Source organism: Electrophorus electricus, chromosome 12 (genome assembly GCF_013358815.1).
Source record: "Electrophorus electricus isolate fEleEle1 chromosome 12, fEleEle1.pri, whole genome shotgun sequence".
Classification (NCBI taxonomy): Eukaryota; Metazoa; Chordata; class Actinopteri; order Gymnotiformes; family Gymnotidae; genus Electrophorus; species Electrophorus electricus.
In genome coordinates, this window is record NC_049546.1 from 526,269 (window position 1) to 544,215 (window position 17,947).

Here is a 17,947-nt window from a genome sequence, read left to right on the forward strand (position 1 = left end):
CCAGCACAGAGACCAGCACAGAGACCAGAACTGAGGGTAGAACAGAGACCAGCACAGAGACCAGCACAGAGACCAGCACAGAGACCAGAACTGAGACCAGCACAGAGACCAGAACTGAGACCAGCACAGAGACCAGAACTGAGGGTAGAACAGAGACCAGAACTGAGACCAGCACAGAGACCAGAACTGAGACCAGCACAGAGACCAGAACTGAGGGTAGAACAGAGACCAGAACTGAGGGTAGAACAGAGACCAGAACTGAGACCAGCACAGAGACCAGAACTGAGACCAGCACAGAGACCAGCACAGAGACCAGAACTGAGGGTAGAACAGAGACCAGAACTGAGGGTAGAACAGAGACCAGAACTGAGGGTAGAACAGAGACCAGAACTGAGACCAGCACAGAGACCAGAACTGAGGGTAGAACAGAGACCAGAACTGAGACCAGCACAGAGACCAGAACTGAGGGTAGAACAGAGACCAGAACTGAGGGTAGAACAGAGACCAGAACTGAGACCAGCACAGAGACCAGAACTGAGGGTAGAACAGAGACTACATACAACAAAGAAATGGAGAAAGCGAAACAAGACGAGCTGCCCCACCTGCTACACACTCACTCCACACATTCCCGTCAGGAAGTTGAATTTTCTTATTGCCAGGGCACATGTACTAAACCTCACAATTAAAACATTATCTCACTCATAATACTGGTCATATGGGTAATTCCATTTGCATGCAAATAATTCAGTTATCAACTACTCCAAATGGTGGAAAGACAGAGAAAGAGAGAAAAAGAAAGAGAGAGAGAGAGAAGGAGAGAGAGGGAGAGAGAGAAAGAGAAGGAGAGAGGGAGAGAGAGAGGGAGAGAGAGAAAGAGAGAGAGGAAGAGAGAGAAGGAGAGAGGGAGAGAGAAAGAGAGAGAGGAAGAGAGAGAAGGAGAGAGAGGGAGAGAGAAAGAGAAGGAGAGAGGAAAAGAGAGAGAAGGAGAGTGAGGGAGAGAGGGAGGGAGAGAGAGAAGGAGAGAGAGAGAAGGAGAGAGAAGGAGAGAGAGAAAGAGAAGGAGAGAGAGAGGGAGAGAGGGAGAGAGATAAGGAGAGAGGGAGAGAGAAAGAGAGGAAGAGAGAAGGAGAGAGAGGGAGAGAGAGAAAGAGAAGGAGAGAGAGAGGGAGAGAGAGGAGAGAGAGAGAAGGAGAGAGGGAGAGAGAAAGAGAGCGAGAGGGAGAGAGAGAAGAGAGAAGGAGAGAGAGAGAGAGAGAGGAGAGAGAGAGGGAGAGAGAGAGAAGGAGAGAGAGGGAGAGAGAAGGAGAGAAAGAGAAGGAGAGAGGGAGAGAGAGAAGGAGAGAGAGGAGAGAGAGAGGAGAGAGAGAGAGGGGGAGAGAGAGAGGGGGAGAGAGAGAGAGAGAAAGAGAAGGAGAGAGGGAGAGAGAGAAGGAGAGAGAGAAGGAGAGAGAGAAGGAGAGAGAGAGGAGAGAGAGGAAGAGAGAGGGAGAGAGAGAGAGAGGGGGAGAGAGAGAAGGAGAGAGAGAGAGAAAGAGAAGGAGAGAGGGAGAGAGAGAAGGAGAGAGAGAAGGAGAGAGAGAGGAGAGAGAGGAAGCGAGAAGGAGAGAGAGAGAGAGAGAGAAGGGCTGCAATCATGATGACACCTCACAATATGTTTACAAATTATGATGTTTTTTTAACCATCATAATAATTTAACTTTATCATGGTTACATTACAGTTTATGGCCTGTTAACCTGTCAGACTCTCCAGGTCTTCAGACTGTTAACCTGTCAGGTAAGCACTGATCTTCAGACTCTGCCTTTGTCATCATGACGATTACACCTTATCCACTTCTGTTGAATTTGGCAGCCAGGTGAGTCCAGTTAGTTAAGTCCCTCTGACAGAAGTTTTGTCTTGCAAATACAGGGGATCTTAGCCACATGACACTAGATTTGGTGAAAAATGTTCCTTATTATGATATAAACAATATATTTAAAATGTTTTATTACATTTCATATTTCATATTTCCTTTTATTGTTTATAGATATAGAGTATTTTAGAACATTGTGGAATAATACCAAACAGATTAGGAGGCAGATAATCTCCTTGATCACATAGACCTGGAACACATTGATTATTCATCAGGTGATACCAGTTCATGAATTAGTTTGGTAAACCCAGAGGAACCTAGTTCTGCTGCCCGTATCCCTGGATATGTGATACATCACTGGATGTTGCTTATCAGATGCTTTTTACAGCAGGTTTATTAGCATGTGGGAAGTAGCATGTGGTATATATATAATATAATAACTATTCAATATATAATCTATATACATTCAATATATACATATATATTCTCTATACACACTGTCTCTCTTTCTCTCTCTCTCTCTCTCTCTCTCTCTCTTTCTATATATATATATATATATATATAATGTGTACAGAGATTATATATTGAATGTATATTTAGATTATATATTGAATTGAATTTATATATATATAAATCCATATTTAACTAAGCAAATGGGTAAGAGCCTCCCATTGGATAATTACTGCATGGTGATTCTGTTTCAGCTGGCAACAAGTTATTTAACCCAAACTGATGCAGTGAGTAGCTTCTCATTTGTTAAACAACCATGTCGAAAGACACATACTGTGGTCGTGGAAAAGATGTTAATCTGTTTCAGAAGGGTCAAATTACTGGCATGCATCAAGCAGAGAAAACATCTAAGGAGATTGCTGAAACTACTAAAATCGGGTTAAGAACTGTCCAATGCATTATTAAAAAGTGGAAGGACACCTGGGAAACATCATCTTCGAGGAAGGAATGTGGTCGGGAAAAAAACTTGAATGATCGTGATCGGCGATCACTTAAACGTGTGGTGAAATCAAATCGTTGAAAAACAACAGTAGAACTCAGGGATATGTTTAATAGTGAAAGTAAGAGCATTTCCACACACAATGCGAAGCAAACTCAAGGGATTGGGACTGAATAGCTGTGCAGCCTTAAGAAAACCACTTGTCAGTGAAGCTAACTGGCAAAAAGGGCTTCAGTTTGCTATGGAGCATAAAGATTGGACTCTGGAGCAATGGAAGAAGGCCATGTGGTCTGAGGAGTCCAGATTTACCCTGTTCCAGAGTGATGGGCGCATCAGGGTAAGAAGAGAGGCGGCTGAAGTGATGCACCCATCATGCCTAGTGCCTCCCGTACAAGCCTGTGGGGGCAGTGCTATGATCTGGGGTTGCTGCAGTTGGTCAGGTCTAGGTTCAGCAATGTTATGTGCCCAAAGAATGAGGTCAGCTAACTACCTGAATATACTGAACGACCAGGTTATTCCGTCAATGGATTTTTTCTTCCCTGATGGCATCGGCATATTCCAAGATGACAATGCCACGATTCATCAGGCTCAAATTGTGAAAGAGTAGTTCAGGGAGCATGAGACATCATTTTCACACATGGATTGGCCACCACAGAGTCCAGACCTGAACCCCATTGAGAATCTTTAAGATGTGCTGGAGAAGACTTTGTGCAGTGGTCCAAATCTCCCATCAACAATACAAGATCTTGGGGAAAAATGAATGCAACTCTGGACAGAAATAAATGTTGTGACATTGCAGAAGCTTGTGGAAACGATGCCACAGCGAATGTGTGCCGTAATCAAAGCTAAAGGCGGTCCAACGAAATATTAGAGTGTGTGACCTTTTTTTTGGCCAGGCAGTGTATAATCTCTATACACATTCTAAATATATATGTATTCAATATATAATCTCTATACACATTCAATAAATAACCTATATATATATATATATATATATATATATATATATATATATATATATATATATATATATATATATATATATATATATATATATATATATATATATATAATATACTCTCTCTCTCTCTCTCTCTCTCTATATATATATATATATATATATATATATATATATCCAATAAATAATCTGTATACATTCAATATATAACCTCTCTATATATTCAATATATTATCTTAGCAGTATCATGCAAACAACTTACTAGGATAATAACATACATCTAACCACACACATATATAAGACATCCTGGCTTCAGTAATGATACTAATCACTTTGGCTTATAAATGCAAAACAAAATCCAATATACTTTTGCACTAAAATATGCAGATTTCCACTGTCATCCTGAAGGTCTTTAGTGTGTGGGGTGTGTGGAAGTATGGTGTGTGTAGTATTTATGGGTTATGTAGAGAGACAGAGTGTGTGGAGTTTATGCAGTGAGTGGAGTTTATGAGATGTGTGTGGATGTATGGAGTGTGTGTGGAGTTTATGGGGTGTGTGGAAGTATGGTGTGTGTAGTATTTATGGGTTATGTAGAGAGACAGAGTGTGTGGAGTTTATGCAGTGAGTGGCGGTACTGTGTGTAGAATTTACTGGGTGTGTGTGGAGTTTATGGGGTGTGTGTGGATGTATGGGGGGTGTGTGCAGTTTATGGGATGTGTGTGGAGTTTATGGGGTGTGTGGATGTATGGGGTGTGTGTGGAGTTTATGGTGTGTGTGTGTGGATGTATGGGGTTGGAATAACAGAACAATTTTTATGGAATGTTCCTTAAATACTTTTCTTTTATTGTAAATGTGTGATTATAATAAAGTGCATGTATTGAGGTGGGGGGTGGATGTTCTTGAGTACCCAGAAATATTTCCAGTGTTGAATTAACAACTGCAGAGTTTATGGTTCCAGATGGATCCAAATGAATGCCATAAGCAATGGCTGAGCACTAGAGATTCTGTGGTGTGCTATGTTTGGAACATGCCTTTTTATTGTAGCCTGTGCATTTAAACTCATATTGAATTCGTATTTTTAAACCACTGCTAGTAGCATGAACAGATGGTGAAATGAACAGTTAGCCATTTTCCCTCTGTACTGCCCTCACAGGGTAGGGCACGTGGCCAGTAATGCATCCAGAGATCAGAGGGCAGTGGGGGTAATGGATGGTGGTGGGGGGTTGGAGGGGTAGTTGTGTGTGGGGGGACGTGTAGTGGGGGTAGAAGCAGAGGGATCAGGGGCGCTCTGTACAAGGACAGTGGCACACTGACACACAGAAGCTTCTGTGGAAACAGCAGATCACTCAGCTCATGTGTTGATTTGCTCTTATTAACATGTTTAATTCCCTGAAGCTGCAGTCCTGCAGGAGACCCTGTAAAACACTTCAGGCCACCTAAAACAGTCCAGACCATCTAAAACACCCCAGACCGTCTAAAACACCCCAGACCCTCTAAAACATCCCAGACCCTCTAAAACACCCCAGACCCTCTAAAACACCCCAGACCCTCTAAAACATCCCAGACCCTCTAAAACACCCCAGACCGTCTAAAACACCCCAGACCCTCTAAAACACCCCAGACCCTCTAAAACACTCTTCAGTTCCCACTGCATTTCATGGTCTGTTCTGTGTATGCGGTACAGCAGTTTCTGACATTATCCAGGCACTCTACATACAGCAAGGCATTGACATACGTACGTATTGTGTCGAATGCATCACCTTGTACATGTCTTAATAAGGCAGGATTCCCCATCACGCACTTCTTACTAGGGTGAGCGTGAGAATCAAGACTGAAGGCCATATGTGTGACCAGTGAAAGGTTCATCATTATCTTAGATAATGGGTTATAACTTGATATTTTCACTTCTTGCTAAGGAAAACAGAACAAATCACTTCACGAAAACTGGGAAGAGCCCCAAACAGCTGAAAAGGCCAGTGTCTTTATCAGAGGTTGTAATCGTAACCGGTCCAAGGATCTGGTTTTATCTCTCTATTCTTGTGCAGGTGCGTCAGTTTTAAATGTGCCCAGTAGGTGGGACTTGATGTTCAGAGCATGGACCCCCACCCTCTCCTTCTCACAATCCCTCCCTCCCTCCCTCTTTCTCTCTCTCTCTCTCTCTCTCTCTCGCTCTCTTTCTGAGTGTGTGCAAGTGTGTGTGTGTGCGCCATACCCTCAAGTCTTGGAGCACTGGTAGAACTGACTGGAACTATACGCGACAAACCGCGGTCTGAAAGCCTGTACAATGCGATCCGGGGAGGACGGCCATCCGGGGCTATTGATTTTTCAGCCCATCCTACGCTAACGGAGTAGTTTTTTTTCTCTCGCGGTCGCTTGTCCTATTCGGCGCGCGCTGAAGTAGTGGGCCATTACCGCATTCACGTTATTCCGACATACCTCCACTCTCCCCCACGGAGAAGCGCACGCATCGGCGGACGGATAACGGGACGTCTTTGGCTGCTGAAGAAATAAAGGAAGTCCAACGGAGAATAACGCGAGGAAGATGGATATGTTTCTCGTTCCCCGAATATGCTGGTGGCGGCTCTTCTTTCTTTGTAGCATTTTTCAAGACTACATGAGCTCGATGCTGGACTGTCCTCCTACCTGCAGCTGTTCCAGCACGGAGATCTATTGCAATAAGTCTTATCAAGGGAATTTCTTTCCTCTTCTCGCGCTGCAAGAGACCGGGAGCGAAGGAAATAGCACGAACAGTATTCCGGATCTTTTTGAGAATATCTCCTCCATGTAAGTCCACTTATAAGAGTCCATCACATGTTGAGTCCATGTGCGAGCGCTAATCAACTCTCTCGCGGTCTCTCGTGCCGTTCACCCACTCTCCTCCTTCCTGCGAGTGAGAACGCGGGACAATCATGCGCAATTCTCCGCGTGCCTCTTAGAAATGCCCAGAATCGCTTTAACTGACAGAGCAGTTCCGGTGTCCCGACGGGCAACCGAGGACGCGGAGTCTGCTTCGGCAGAAAAATGAACATCTTAAAGCAAAAAGAAAAGCATCTCTGATTATTCTTCTTATAAATAAAAAGAAATGCTGGGGTGCGTAACAGTCGCGCTCACTTGGCAGTTCGTACGATTTCATCGACGATTTTGTCAGCAGTCATAAAATAGATGAAGAGTAGCTCATTTATTCTTATAATTCTCAAACCAGCCAAGCGCCTGCACTGAAACCCTCTCACCGTGTGGTTGCCGCGTCTCTGCGCGGGTGCAGGATTTCTGCCTCTTTATTTCAGAGAGGCGTCTGTATTGAACCTACTTGGTATTCAGGGCTGTGTTCCCAGAAGGAATTCTGTCTCGTGTGCCTTCGGTGGTAGGCTACGTAAAAGGTGCCGTGTGTCGACAGAACATCGCTCTCCCTGTGCATTTAGTTCCGGTGATAATTCATGGCGTGTCATTTATACCCATTAAAGCGAACACGGGGGTGTGGGGTGGAGGGTTCAGGAAAGCCAGAGCGCAGAAGACTCCTGCGAAGTTTGTAGGGGAATAACGCGCATGGAACAGACGGGCATACAGGGAGGCACGCGGGGATGCACCAAGCTGGAGAAACCGATACGCTTTTGTACAAATACGTGTAAACTCCTGATGTAAGACAAATGTCGTTTTGCGGCGTTATCCCTGATAGCCTATATAGTAATAGCAACAAAACAAACTTATCAGCTTGGTCAAAATAGGAGTTTTTTCTTCATCAATACCATCATCGTCGTCACAATCATCACCGATCTTCATTTTAAAATGTTTTATTTCCAATACATTGCTTGTTTCTCCTGAGCTGCTGATCTAAGATATGCCTTTTAACCCATCTAGATCAGTTTCTCCTGATTCTCATGACGTGTCAAAAGTCAAGAAACAAAAGTGTACAGAACGCCATCTTCTAAGCCGGAAACGAGAGCGCGCTCCAAAGTAATTACTAAGTCTTTGTTTGGAACGAGCATGTCATGACAACATTAACGCGTGCAACGGATCCACGGCATCTAAACGGTGATCCACGCGACGCAGGCTCCGTGCCTGTCGGACACACGGGTCACGCGCTTAAGCGCGAGTTCCCCGATGGTTAAACAGTTCCGCGCCTGCGCCAGTCTCGGGCTCAGCCCTAGAGGGGTGTTGTCCCACGCGTCCAGTTCTGCTCCAGCAGTGCCGCGCGCCTTCTTGCTCTTTCGCTTCATACGGAGGCGCCGTCAGCACCGTTCCTCCGGACAGCTCCTTCTTCTCGCGACTCCACTTTTATCGCCTCGTGGGTGTCCGTAAGGCAGCGCGCGCCTGGAAAACGGGCCTGCACATTTATGATCCCGCTGTGTGTCCTCATTAACTCACTTTATCGGGGTCTTCACGAGCCCGGGAGGATTAGCGGTGCTGATCACGCGAGCCCTTCGCTTTGCCGCGCGCCTAGCCAAGTGCAAATCTCAATATTTACTGCACAAAAATACATTTGTAAGCCATGTTCTCGCTGTTGATTACAGGCAACGATTAAGTACTGCTTTTTAAAAATAAATATGCTCTTATATTGGACCTAAATAAGACAATGCATGTTGCAATTGAAATAACTTAATAAAACATCTTGAATGTCCTCACACGAAAGCTCTGCTGTATTGTCATAGACATTTGTCCTCTTACATGTGATTTTAAGCAAGCGTTCACATTGTTCTCTCCATGTAATTGCCAATTGATCCATGTTGCTAGGTCTTTAGAGACTCCTAAAAGCATCAAAGCAGGGTTATTCCCATCAGGAGAGAAAGGACACTTTTTGTCTTCACTTTGTGGGTGCGAGAGAGAATGGTGTGTGTGTGTGGGGGGTGGGGGATGAAAGCTGGAGAGAGAGAGTAAGAATATAGAACAAATATTTAACAAATCCTGCCTATTTCCTCAGTGACTGCTGTGTGCTGTAAACGTCTCTGTTGTGCGTCCTTTGAACATCCATCCACTGGACTCGCTGTCGTGCACTGGACGATGTTGCTGATAAGTTATCATTGGTCCTGTGTTTTATTTTTAGCATTTACACTACACTGGTGTTCTGTTGTGTTGCACCGTGGCCCTGGAGGACTGTGGTCTGTGTTACTGTCAACCTGCACACCTGGAACGACAATACAACAACCTCTTGACTTGAGAAACAGAGTGTTTGAAAGAGTGAGAGAGAGAAGGAGGGGAAGGGAGAGAGAGGGAGAGAGAGAGAGAGAGAGAGAGAGAGAGAGAGAGAGAGACAGAGGTAGAGAGGAGGAGTTGTTGAGTGTAAATGTAAAGAGCCTTTAGTAAGTACCATTACTCGCTACATGCAGGGTTAAGGTGCCTTAACATCATCTTCTGGTGTGTCCGATGTGTTGTGGTTTCCTGCAGTGACCAGATGATCTTGTATTTCTCATTAGTTATTGAAACTCTTGCAAAGTAAGCTGTTTTTTAACTTTGCTGATTTGATTCTGGACTATGGCTGTGAGGGCATGTTTGTGACGGTGGGGAGGTTCTCAGTTTACCCTAATCTGCTGACAGATGGTAGTGAGACGATATAAACCCCTATGTGGATGCTGTGCTGGTATCCATCACTGGAGGTTTCTTGGCCCGGTGCGCGCTGCAGGGGGCATTATCTCTCATAATGACTAGCACTCCATTTCTCAGAGGAGGTGTTTTGGCCAGTGTTTCCCAGCGCATTGCTGTCCATGTGCTCACCAGTGGTTTGGCTTCTGCTCCATAGTGAGAGAAGATTGATGTTTAGTTCTTGGAGTCTTCCACACTTGCATCATTTGTGTCTGTTTAATCAGTCTTTATGAGATGACATCATTCTATAGGAAACATGATTATATACCTGTCAATCATGTGCTCTGTTTAATGTATGCCCCACCCTAAAGCAGTTTAGCCAGTCAGTCATTCGCTGTGCCTAATTTATCCCCCACCCTAAAGCAGTTTAGCCAGTCAATCATTCGCTGTGCCTAATTTATGCCCCACCCTAAAGCAATTTAGCCAGTCAATCATTCGCTGTGCCTAATTTATGCCCCACCCTAAAGCAGTTTAGCCAGTCAGTCATTCGCTGTGCCTAATTTATGCCCCACCCTAAAGCAGTTTAGCCAGTCAGTCATTCGCTGTGCCTAATTTATGCCCCACCCTAAAGCAGTTTAGCCAGTCAGTCATTCGCTGTGCCTAATTTATGCCCCACCCTAAAGCAGTTTAGCCAGTCAGTCATTCGCTGTGCCTAATTTATGCCCCACCCTAAAGTAGTTTAGCTTGAATTCTGTTTTGAACACTGATGCTCATGTGGTTAATAATCTAATGAGGTCATCTGATGAGGTCATAAATAGAGGAAGAAAGACAGTAATTGGCTTCACATGCTCTTTCTGCTGATCAGCACACACCAGTGTGTACACCTGCGTTTCCTGTAGCTGGAACACACTGACCTTGAAGGTGGAGATCTGACTGGCTGAGCAGGGAACCACACAGAGAGGTCAGTGTAACGTTGCTTTCTTAGTCTTTTGTTCTTTTGCTGGTATTTTTGAGTTTTCATGTGACATGCAACCTGTGGTCCTATGTGATGACTCTGAAACCCTGGAGCTGCCTGACCCTGTCCTCTGCTACACTGTACTTGTTATTAGGGACACTAGCACTCTCATTTGACATGCTGCTCTGATCATATACAACACACACTCACACACGTGCCTTTTTTGGTCATTGTTTGGTTAACAGCTGATCAGTTGACTGTATCTTACCATAATGCTATTTCAGGGGTCTGAGCAACGCTGCAATTCCACGCCATCTCCAGTGTGTGAGAGGGTTTGCAGTGAGCGACGTGGCCAACATCTCTGAACTGACATCTGAGAGTTTCTTTTCCTGGGAACAAAGTAGATTAATTAAAAGGAGTAGATGAGAAATTGTGGAGAAAAAAGGACATCTTTGGAAATCCTGCTGGAGATGAGGAGATGTTTAGATAAGGAGATGAGGAGATGTTTAGATGAGGAGATGAGGAGATGTTTAGATGAGGAGATGAGGAGATGTTTAGATGAGTCCTGTGAGAGGTTCTGTCTCTGCTTCTATTCATCGTGTGTCACGAGTGGAGCATTAAAAGCGCAGCATCTGTTGATTCAGCAGCTTTGATGAAAGCCATGAGCCATTGCACGTCTCCACTGGTAGATGGAGGAAATAAAAACTGCATCTTCATACAGTAACTGAGTGATCACGGTCACTGAAATGCCTTTTAGAGCTAATTCAATCAGTTTCTCTACAACTGGTTGGTCTGTTCTGTTTGTGCTGTTTGTCCATTTGGACTGTTCCATTTGGACTGTTCTGTTTGTGCTGTTCCGTTTGGACTGTTGAATTTGCTGTATTGCTGTTGTATAGTTGCTGAGGTAAACATGTTGTGGAGGTGAGTTGAGGGACTGTGTTGTGCACGTGCGTTGAGGGGGCGTGTTGTGGGGGCGTGTTGAGGAAGCGTGTTTTGGGGGCGTGTCGAGGAGGCGTGTCTTATCTATGTCCTTCTAGTGAGACATCAAACAAAGCATCATTGACTACTTGCTATAAGACAATATTACCTGTGTTTACCCAGAGCGCGCACCATCCTCAGCTGTGCTGCCTCCTGCCCCGTCACAGCTGGTCTGGGCTGTGTTAGCAGACACAGAGAGGGTGACCAGGTTAATGCCTGGTATGGGTGGCATTTCCTGTGTGCTGCCATCACTCGCAGTGCCAGGGAGGCAGTGGCAGCTAGGGACAGGAAGTGCTGGCATTGGCAGCCCCCACACCACCACACTAGGCCCAAAGGCAGGGGGTAGGTTTGTGTCAGTTACGAGACATTGATGTGTCCTGCTGGGGTCTGCTGGGAGTCTCCCCTGAGTGTCCGTGACCAGCAGATAGCAGGTTCACTGGTGAACTGGAGCTCGGGCCTCATGGCCTGCAAGTTCTGATGTAGATGAAGGTTTCCGAGTTCTTGCTGAGCTGGGGTTTATTTTGCAATATCTGATGCTTTGGATCTGCAGCCTAAACTGCCATCAAATATAAGATAAAATGCTGTGACTTTAAGCTTTGCTTCTAGTTCTATATTTACACTGTGAGCTGCAGAGTTCTGAGGACTGAAATCCAGCAAGTCCAGCACCAAGCTCATCCAGATGAGCCCTCGATCTCCACCCAGACACTACCAGTCTCTCTCCCCACCCTCTTTCTCAGTCTCTCATACACCATCACATGCTTAGGCTTTCTTTCTGCTGTTCTCTCTCTCTCTCTCTCTCTCTCTCTCTCTATCATTTGGAGAGAACAGTTTCAGATTAGTTATTGGTTGCTCTCACTTCAGTGTAAGAAATGTAAGTTTTGGCATGATGCTTATTAGTTAGGGGCTCTGATACAGACTGAATAAACTGCCTTTCTTCTGTTTCTGTAGCTAAAGGCCGTGTAAAATCAAAAAGTCCTTGCGTCTGTTTGTTTACAAAAGCTTGAGAGTGATCCATTATCCATTTCCACACAGTGCCTCAAGTGGGGGATCAAAAGAAAATTGCTACTCTTCATCCTTGAAAGTTTGGTGTGCTGATTTTTCTTGGACCAAAACACCCCAGCCACAGTGCTGCCCCATCACACTAGTGCCCCTGCATTCAGCTGACCTCCATCTTGACCTTGAGAGGTTATAAAAGGCTGATGGCTTATCCACCCTCTCCCAGTTTGGCTTTTTTGTGCACACAAATGAATGGACTTGTGTTTTATGGCATTATAATGTCCAGAATTATAGAGAACTCAGGCTCCTAGGGTCCAAACCCTGACCCTGACCCTGACCCTAACCCTAAATCTAACATACCCCTAACCCTAACCCTGATCCTAACCCTAATCCTGACCCTAACCCTAATCCTAAACCCTGTCCCTAACCCTAACTCTAAAACTACCCTAACCTTAACTCTAATCCTAATACTAACCCTAACCCTAACCCTAACCCTAATTCTGACCCTAATATTAATCCTAACCCTGACCCTAAACCTAACCCTCTTCTAAGAGAATAAGGTCAAAAGGCCAGGGGACCCAGAGCTTTTCAGCAATAGCCCCTCCCACAGTGGGCAGAGGAAAATCCTTAGATCATAGCATCTGATCACATGGGGTGGGTGGGGTGTGTGTGTGTGTGTGTGTGTGTGTGTGTGTGTGTGTGTGTGTGTGTGTGTGTGGCTGTGAGAGACTTTAATGCTCAGAGCATATGACCATAGGGGAACAGGAAGAGATGGATGAGATAGGGAAACAGGAGAGTGAGACAGGGAAACTGAAGAGTGAGACAGGGAAATGGAAATTTTGGCATGTGATGTTTTGGGATCAGTGGTCCTTCACCACTCTGCTCAGATGGGAATATGGCTCTGCTTTGCCTGCTACACCACCCGCTGCTCTGCCCGTGGGTGTGCTGGGTAATTATCCATCATGAGTGCTCCAACAGAACATCATCAGTCTGTGTGTAATAAAAACACCAGTCCTGAAACAGCTGGAGTTGGTTGTGTAGTTGTGTGTTACAAACCTAATTCTGAATGTGTCTAAACGTGTTTGGGAAAAGGAGTACTCGAGTTTTCTCTTGTGTCTGTTTGCATGTGACCGTTTGTACGTGGTTGGTGGTGGTCTGCTGTAGTCTCTCACCCCCTGCCTCACTCCCTCGTCTCACCCAGTCTACTGTAGTCTCTCACCCCGTCTCACTCCCCCATCTCACCCCATCTATTGTAGTCTCTCACCCCTGTCTCACTCCCCTCTCTCACCCCTGTCTACTGTAGTCTCTCACCCCTGTCTCACTCCCCCATCTCACTCCACTATCTCACTCCTCCCCTGTCTGCTGTAGTCTCACTCCCCTGTCTCACTCCCACCTGTCTGCTGTGGTCTTACTGCCCTTAGGCTGTGATGAAATATTGATCAGATGCTCCTCCCAAAATATCTTCTGGCCTTTTCTGTCAAAGCTGATAAAGAATTCATTCCCTCTTTGAAATGCCATTTTAAAACAGACATTTTTACTTCCTTTTAAAGACGCATTCTAGAGTGTAAGCAGATATGAAGGGACACCCAAGAACAACTCACTGGTTCTCTGCATTTAACTGGAAATGATTCTTTTACAGTAATAAAACAGAGACACTGACAATCTGGAGCACTGAGTCTTACAGGAGAAGACAAACACCTGGAGGGTTGGAGGTTGGGGGTTTGGAGGCCTCTCTTTCTCTCTCTCTCTCTCTCTCTCTCTCTCTCTCTCTCTTTCTCTCTCTCTCTCTCTCTCTCTCTCTCTCTCGCGCTCTCTCACTCCCTCTGTCTCTCACTCTTTCTCTCTCACTCTCACTCTCCCACTCTTCATCACTCCCTCTTTCTCTCCCTCTCTCTCCCTCTCTCTCTCTCTAGCTCACACATTCCTCCTTTTACTTGGTGCTGATCGTTTATTCATTGCTTGGCTAATGAAGGCTCTGATGGACTGTAGCTCTGAGTGCTGGATGTGCAGAGGTGCATTTCCTGCTTAGCTGCTAGGAGGCAGTGGTGAGTACTCATGCCCCCTGCTGGCCTGCCAGCTTTCTTTCATGTCCATATCTTAGCTTTAAGATCTTCAGAGAGGCCGGTCCCTCCCAACCTCCTTACTGTGTAGGTTTGTCCCCATAAATACCCTCAGGTGGATGTTATGTGTGTACTGTGTGTGTGTGTTTGTGGGAAGGTACATTGGATGTTTGCTTATGGGTTCACCATGCACTGTAAATAATCTGAGATGCTCTAAAATGAAGTGAGAGGGATTGGGATTGGGATTAGGACTGGGATTGGGATTGGTATTAGGACTAGGATTGGGATTGGGATTAGGCCTGGGCTCAGCGTTTTGGCCCTGAGTGAATGGATGCAGATTATTCCTCCATAACCCCTCAGCTGCTGGGAGATGAGAGTGAATGAGAACTCTCGCAGTGACGGGGACACATTACTCTGGGTTAGGGTTAGGGTTAGGGTTAGGGTAGGGTTAGGGTTAGGGTTAGGGTTAGGGTTAGGGTTAGGTTAGGGTTAGGGTTAGGGTTAGGGTTAGGTTAGGGTTAGGGTTAGGGTAGGGTTAGGGAATTGATCTGTGCTGGAGACTTAGGGTTAGGGCTAGGGTTAGGTTAGGGTTAGGGTTAGGGTTTGGGTTAGGGTTAGGGTTAGGGTTAGGTTAGGTTTAGGGTTAGGGTAGGGTTAGGGAATTGATCTGTGCTGGAGACTTAGGGTTAGGATTAGGTTAGGGTTAGGGTTAGGTTAGGGTTTGGGTTAGGGTTAGGGTTAGGGTTAGGTTAGGGTTAGGGTTAGGGTTAGGGTTGGGGTTAGGGTTGGGGTTAGGGGTTAGGGTTAGGGTTAGGGTTAGGGTTAAGGGTTAGGGTTAGGGTTAGGGTAGGGTTAGGGTTAGGGTTAGGGTTAGGGTTAGAGTTAGGGTTGGGGTTAGGGTTAGGGTTAGGGTTAGGGTTGGGGAATTGATCTGTGCTGGAGGTTAGGGACCAGTCCAGAGACTAGTCTTTGGGGTCAAAACAAATTGGGAAATCTCCTAAGATTTAGGAATCTTCAAAGTTTTAAAAGTAATTATTAAAAAATGTAAAACTGTTTAATTTGACAGAACGAAAGTTAAACATGTCATGTGCTGCTCACCCTGAGTGCTTTGTAGTTTACCAGATTCAGAGTGATGGGAACATGAGTGTCGAGAGATTCTGTGTAACAGTCTGTGAGGTGAAGTGTCATCTAATTTAAACCCATCACACACACGCAGATTTAACAACTTCTGTCCTTAACAACCATCTGAAATTAGAGTCTGTTTGCCTTACCCAGGAAACTCAGGTCAACACCTGTGGAACGTGAAAACACCTGCACATTCTGACTGACACTGCAAGATACAGTACTTATGTGTTCACTCCACCAATGTTTTGCTTAGGATAAACAAGGAACAGAAACCCCCCCCCCCCCCACACACACACACGTGCACATATACTCTATCACTAGTTGAAATGATGAACTAAATATAAATATGTCCACGTCTCCAGTACCAAAGAGAGAAACACTGGAAGAAGAGAAAGCGTTGTGGGTTAGACCTCCCAGCGAGACCCCACACTAATGCTAATATCCTACTTAAGCATGCGGATCCACCCGCTTTTGCAGATAAATACTTATTTCACTGTCATAGGTGTGCAAGCAAGAGATAACAAGCCATAATAATGATGGGATATCAAAGTAACAATTATTTTACTAAGATATTAAATAAGTGTTAAAGCATGAATGGAGGTGAATGTTATTGCAGATCAGCCCTGCGGCTTTAACTCTGGAGTCTCCTACGCTAACCTCCGCCTGCGGGCACTGCATCTGAGGAGATCCGCAGCCTAAATTCTTTAAGGAAAATATCAATTCCTCTTCACCTACCTGATCTTGCTTATTTATGTTGGATCCACAAGTACGATATGCATATACTATATTATAAACAGCTTCTAGATTGGCATGTCGCAGTTATTGTTATGTTACTGGCTAAAAGTAAGAAAAAGTCAAAGCAACTCTAAAAACAGGTACCTGCAGAGACTGAAATGCTCCAGATGTGTCTAACGTGTGTAGAGACCCAAACACAGTGTGGCACTCATACTAAATTCAGACTGAATGCAGCAGCTCTGCATTTGTGAATGATGAGAGTCAGGACTGTCTTCCAGTATGACACTGGGTGTATCCTGTGTGCCAGTGTATCACTGGGTGTGTCCCGTGTTCCAGTGTGTCACTGGGTGTATCCTGTATTCCAGTGTGTCACTGGGCATGTCCCATGTTCCAGTGTGTCCCATGTTCCAGTGTATCGCTGGGTGTGTCCCATGTTCCAGTGTGTCACTGAGTGTGTCCCATGTTCCAGTGTGTCACTGGGTGTGTCCCGTGTTCCAGTGTGTCACTGGGTGTGTCCTGTGTTCCAGTGTGTCACTGGGTGTATCCCATATTCCAGTGTGTCACTGGGTGTGTCCCATGTTCCAGTGTGTCACTGGGTGTGTCCCGTGTTCCAGTGTGTCCCATGTTCCAGTGTATCGCTGGGTGTGTCCCATGTTCCAGTGTGTCACTGAGTGTGTCCCGTGTTCCAGTGTGTCACTGGGTGTGTCCCGTGTTCCAGTGTGTCACTGGGTGTGTCCCGTGTTCCAGTGTGTCACTGGGTGTGTCCCATGTTCCAGTGTATCACTGGGTATGTCCCGTGTTCCAGTGTGTCACTGGGTGTGTCCCGTGTTTCAGTGTGTCACTGGGTGTGTCCCATGTTCTAGTGTGTCACTGGGTGTGTCCCGTGTTCCAGTGTGTCACAGAGTGTATCTTGTCCTCTACTCTCTGGGCTAAAGAGGGTACCGCAGGGTTTAACGCTGTCTAACAGGTGTCCTGACCTGGTCTCCTAGTTTATGGGTGAGGAGGTGGCCAGGTGTCCCTGCAACACCAAGCTCCACATCTGCCCAGCTGCTGCAGAATGTTTTCTAATGTCTTTGGACACACTGAGATTGAGGGAAGTGATTGCACTACATGCTGCATGATCTTTATCTACTGATGAAGCTCTCAGGCAGACATCTAACACTGTCCTCTGGTTTGCTGCTTGAAGTTTTCTTTCTCTTAAGTTCTGTTGGTGTATGAATAGGGTTCTGTAGGTGTTTGAGTAGGGTTCTGTAGGTGTTTATGTAGGGCTCTGTAGGTGTTTGAGTAGGCTTTTGTGCTGGGCTCCTGCAGTGCTGGTTTAGTCCCAAGGGATGTGGTTTTTCTTTCTTTCTTTTTTTCTCATGCCAGTCATGTTTTAAGTAAAAGTGTTAAATTATTAGAACGCAATTGTCCTTAATTAAGGTTTAACAGTTGGTATGAGTGAAGAACATCAACAGTGAACACTCTGTACTCTTCTGTGCTGGGATCTCCCACTTTAATGTAGAATTGTCTTGGAAACTCTGATCATACAGCACTAGAACTGTTTCCTTAATAAGTACAAATCTGAGCCACTGGGATGTTTTAGATTGGTAATTGGGCTCTGAATTAAATGACTAGTTTTTAATTTCTTTATCATGTGTCATTTTTAAAAAGACACTAACATTAAAAGTGAAAGTGTCCTCAATGGTCTGAGTAATTATGGAAAGCAGTTAAGTGTGATTGGCCAATCCTGGGACGATTTGTACAATGAGCCAAATCAGTTTGGTGTTATCTTTTTGTGACCTCTGTCAGCGAGGCTGGAAGTTTTTGACTTCGTCATGTGTCTTT

The 17,947-nt window shown here is 45.3% G+C and overlaps 1 protein-coding gene across 1 annotated transcript in view; it reads left to right on the forward strand.

Moving 5' to 3' along the window:
• Positions 1-5,976: 5,976 nt before the first annotated feature.
• Positions 5,977-17,947, forward strand: part of ntrk3a (neurotrophic tyrosine kinase, receptor, type 3a) — a 178,646-nt gene continuing 166,675 nt past the window's right edge. Inside the window, exon 1 of the mRNA XM_035531913.1 lies at positions 5,977-6,541. Coding sequence (XP_035387806.1) covers positions 6,300-6,541 — 242 coding nt within the window. The 5' untranslated portion in view covers positions 5,977-6,299. The remainder of the gene's footprint in view (positions 6,542-17,947) is intronic.